This window comes from Bison bison, unplaced genomic scaffold (assembly GCF_000754665.1).
Source record: "Bison bison bison isolate TAMUID 2011002044 unplaced genomic scaffold, Bison_UMD1.0 scf7180017864063, whole genome shotgun sequence".
Taxonomy (NCBI): Eukaryota; Metazoa; Chordata; class Mammalia; order Artiodactyla; family Bovidae; genus Bison; species Bison bison.
In genome coordinates this window covers 3,379,136-3,383,771 of record NW_011494635.1, presented here as the reverse complement: position 1 = coordinate 3,383,771, position 4,636 = coordinate 3,379,136, and the positions used below count along the sequence as shown (strand labels likewise).

At 60.5% G+C, this 4,636-nt stretch overlaps 1 protein-coding gene across 1 annotated transcript in view; it reads left to right on the top strand.

Annotated features, from left to right (window-relative positions):
• Window positions 1-3,554: 3,554 nt before the first annotated feature.
• THBD (thrombomodulin) overlaps window positions 3,555-4,636 on the top strand; it is a 2,216-nt gene continuing 1,134 nt past the window's right edge. The window contains exon 1 of the mRNA XM_010836342.1: window positions 3,555-4,635. Coding sequence (XP_010834644.1) covers window positions 3,671-4,635 — 965 coding nt within the window. The 5' untranslated portion in view covers window positions 3,555-3,670. The remainder of the gene's footprint in view (window position 4,636) is intronic.

Below are 4,636 nucleotides of genomic sequence, written 5' to 3'. Positions count from 1 at the left end.
CATGGCAAATAGATGGGGAAACATTGGAAACAGTGTCAGACTTTATTTTTCTGGGCTCCAAAATCACTACAGATGGTGACTGCAGCCATGAAATTAAAAGACGCTTACTCCTTGGAAGGAAAGTTATGACCAACCTAGATAGCATATTCACAAGCAGAGACATTTCTTTGCCAACAAAGGTTCATCTAGTCAAGGCTATGGCTTTTCCTGTGGTCATGTACGGATGTGAGAGTTGGACTGTGAAGAAGGCTGAGTGCCAAAGAATTGATGTTTTTGAACTGTGGTATTGAAGAAGACTCTTGAGAGTCCCTTGGACTGCAAGGAGATCCAACCAGTCCATTCTGAGGGAGATCAGCCCTGAGATTTCTTTGGAAGGAATGACGCTAAAGCTGAAACTCCAGTACTTTTGCCACCTCATGCGAAGAGTTAACTCATTGGAAAAGACTCTGATGCTGGGAGGGATTGGGGGCAGGAGGAGAAGGGGATGACAGAGGGTGAGATGGCTGGATGGCATCACTGACTCGATGGACATGAGTCTCAGTGAACTCTGGGAGTTGGTGATGGACAGGGAGGCCTGGCGTGCTGTGATTCATGGGGTCACAAAGAGTCGAACCCGACTGAGCGACTGATCTGATCTGATCTGATCTGAACCATAGGGGATTATGGTTATTGTATTGCATAAGCTATACATCCCTCCTTCCCCCACATCCTCAAGTGCTAATGACAGTCGTTTCCATGGGTGGGGAGATTTTATCACCAACAATTGGGAGTCAGCCCTGCATCTCACCGCCTGGAAGCCCTGAGCACCTGGAATTGTGTATTTCCACCCATCTCCCCACCTCAGAGGCTTAAATTCTAAGTCAGAGCAGGGACAGCTGCCCACGTGCTTCGGAGAGAAACAGTGCCAAGCAGGATCTGCACCAGTGGGTGGGGTTGGTGGTTTAGTCACTCAGTCATGTCCGACTCTGTCAGCCATAGCCCACCAGGCTCCTCTGTCCATGAGATTTCCCAGACAAGAATACTGGAATGGGTTCCAAGCATCAGGGGACCTAGGGGTTAATACATCTAAGAACAGGTGTTCATGTTGGAATTAGAAAGTTTGTTTGTTTGTTTTAATGTCTCTTAAGAAAAAAAGTTGCCTCTCACACTTGATAAAGCTCTTTGGATATTTATGGGAGAACCCATCCAAGAAGTGACCCACCTTGGTGGGTGCCAGACCTGACGCTAGAATGTCCCTCAACTCCTTTAAAGGTTGGCGCGGGCTCAGAGGGCCCCACCCTTTGTTTGAGGCTTCCTCCAACACAGTCCTGAAATCCTTTGTAAAAGAGGCACAAAGGGTGTGGCTAGCCCTGCCTCCCTTCCTGTCTCAGGCATCCACCTTTGAGGTCTCTAAAGTGGCGAGTTCCAGCCTGTGTCTGGAGCCCCGCCCCGCCCGGCCCCGATCGGCTGCACCGAGACAACCTCTCCAGGGTGGCCGCGCACGGAGTCGTGGCCCCTGACTTGGTCCCGAAGCCAGTGGGATGTCCGGCCAGTGCCTGCCCGGATCCACCCCAGGCTGCGAGACTCTCCGATCTTGGGCGGGGGGCGGGGAAGGGGGGTGTCTTTCCTTCCTCCTCTAGGTGCAGTCTGGCCCAATCCTGCTCTGCTGCTGCTAAGTCGCTTCAGTCGTGTCCGATTCTGTGCGACCCCACAGACGGCAGCCCACCAGGCTCCCCCGTCCCTGGGATTCTCCAAGCAAGAACACTGGAGTGGGTTGCCATTGCCTTCTCCAATGCAGGAAAGTGAAAAGTGAAAGTGAAGTCGCTGAGTCTTGTCCGACTCTTAGCGACCCCATGGACTGCGGCCCACCAGGCTCCTCCATCCATGGGATTTTCCAGGCAAGAGTACTGGAGTGGGGTGCCATTGCCTTCTCCGCTGGCCCAATCCAGGAAGCCTCAAATGTCCGTGTCACTTTGCGTGGGGCGCGGGGGTAGCGGGATAGTCAAGCGTGCCTCCCCCCACCCCCTTGCACTTTCGGGGGTGGCCCCGCCCCGCCCCCTTGGTCACTGCAGACAGTACGGTCCATCCGCCAGCGGGTGTCTGTCTTCCGCACGTGACGACACCACGCTGTCCTGCTCTTTAGCAAGTTCTGGGCTCTGCTGGACGTGGCGGGGCCCGACCCCAGGATCAGAAGGGGATCCGCGAGTCCTGCCCGGAGAAAGGACTCTGCATAAGGAATCCTTTCAGCCCAGCTTCGGGGATCGCCAAGTTTCTTTGGCTTCGTTTGGAGTTCAACAGCGCCGCCACCTGGCGCATCGCTGTGAGTGACCGCAGCGGAGGATGGCACAGGGTGTTAAAAAAAACACACACACACAACAAAAAACAAATTTGCCACTCTCGGTTGGGCTGTGGACTGACCCCTCTGCATTCCTGACAAGTGAGTAAGCGGATAAGGTCGCGAAAGTGACAGATTCCAGTCTCCTCCTCCCAGCGCTCCCCACCCCGCACGCGCGCTTAATCGACCCTCGTCCGTGTCCTTTGCGGATCAAGTGGCATCTCTGTGCGCCCCTGTATCCAACTGATCTGTTGGGGAAAAGACCCCAACAGACAGACCCTCCCCGCGAGGGCACCCCGTGCGTCCCTTTGGGGGTGTGAATTGCACTGCCTCTCTGAGATGATGAACAAACTCAGACCACTCAAGCTAACTCGCTCCCCTACAGGGGTCCGCAGGAATTCGTCTGCCGCCACTTCCTAAAGGTGACCAGATTTGGGGCCCTGACAGTGTCTCCGCGACTTCCTTACGCAACGAGATGAGGTCTAGCCGTGGTAGCTTGCGCTCAGGGACTCGTGGGTCCCCCAGGGTCCGAGTGTTAGGCCAGTCCTCCTCCTTGGCAGAAGGTGGCCCCAGCCACGCCCTCTGTCTCCAAGCACCTCGGTCTCCTGAACTAGGCGCCCTGGCGGATCCGGTCGGCTAGCTCCCCTTGAGAGCGCGTTTGTGTGTGTGTGTGTGTGTGTGTGTGTGTGTGTGTACGCAAGGCCAAGCTCTAGGCAGCCCCTCTCCAAACCCTCTGGGTGGCGGGCACCTTCTCCCGAAGTCCTGTAGGTCCTAGGCATTACGGAACCGCCCTCCTCCGCCCCCCATTCTAAGCCCTTCTCGCCCAGTCTCGTCTTCCAAGAGCTCCGCAATCCAGGCTTTCCTTGAATTAGTTGGTAACAACACACTGATGAAGGAAAAGAGGACAAGGAGATTCAGGAGGGTAGCGTGTTAAGCCCCTCATAGGGCGGCGCGCCTGGGGCCGGTTGGCGGGGCGGGTCCCCCTTGACAGAGGTGCGGGGCCCCCCGGGAGCCTGCGCGGCCGGCCCCGCCCGAGGACCTCGCAGGCAGGGCTGAATTTACTCATCCTCGGGCGAGGTGATCCCGGGCGCGAGGGCGGGCGCAGGGCGCCCGGAGGACCCAGTAATCCGAGAACGCAGCATCAGCCCTTCCCACCAGGCACTTCCTTCCTTTTCCCGAACGTCCAGGGAGGGGGACCGCTCACTTATAAACTCGAGCCCGAGCCTGGTGGCCTGTCAGAGACTGCCTCGCCACAGCCGGACGCGCCGGGTCGGAGACAGACGCGAGCAGCTGTCGCCGGGGGCTCCCCGCGTCTCTCTGCCACAGCCGGGACTCTGTGCGCGGCGTGCGGACACTATGCTGCGCGTCCTGCTCCTCGGCGTGCTGGCCCCCGCCGGCCTGGGGCTCCCGGCACCCCCTGAACCGCAGCCCCTCGGCGGCCAGTGCGTCGATCTTGACTGCTTCGCCGTCTTCCGGGGCCCTGCGACTTTCCTCGCCGCCAGCCGAGTCTGCGAGCGCCTGCAGGGCCACCTGATGACTGTGCGCTCCTCGGTGGCGGAAGATGTCATCTCCCTGCTCCTGAGCGGCGACGGCCCGCGCCTCTGGATCGGTCTGCAGCGCCCGCCAGGCTGCGACGACCCAGAGCACTCCGGGCCCTTGCGCGGCTTCCAGTGGGTGACGGGCGACAACCGCACCAGCTTCAGCAGGTGGGCGCGGCCTCACGACGACGGGGCGCGCCTCTGCGGTCCGCTGTGCGTCGCCGTCTCGGCGGCGGCCGGGGCGCTGGCACCGGGAGAGCCCGCCTGGGAGGAGCGGCCGTGCGACGCGGAGGCCGACGGCTTCCTCTGCGAGTTCCACTTCGCCGCCTCCTGCAGGCCGCTGGCTGTCGACCCTGGCGCCACGGCGGCCGCGGGCCTCTCGATCACCTATAGCACCCCTTTCGGAGCCCGCGGCGCGGACTTTCAGGCGCTCCCGCTGGGCAGTACGGCCGCGGTGGCGCCCCTCGGGGTGGAGCTGGAGTGCGTGGCGCCGCCAGGGGAGACCGAGGGGCGCTGGAGCAGGGAAGCCCCGGGCGCCTGGGCCTGCGGCGTCGAGCGCGGCGGCTGCCAGCACGAGTGCAAGGGGAGTGCTGGGGCTTCGAACTGCTTGTGCCCGGCGGACGCCGCCCTGCAGGCGGACGGACGCTCCTGCGGGCTGCCGGCCGAGCACCCGTGCCACCAACTCTGCGAGCACTTCTGCCACCTCCACGGGCTCGGCAACTACACGTGCATCTGCGAGGCAGGCTACCAGCTGGCCGCCGACCAGCACCGATGTGAGGACGTG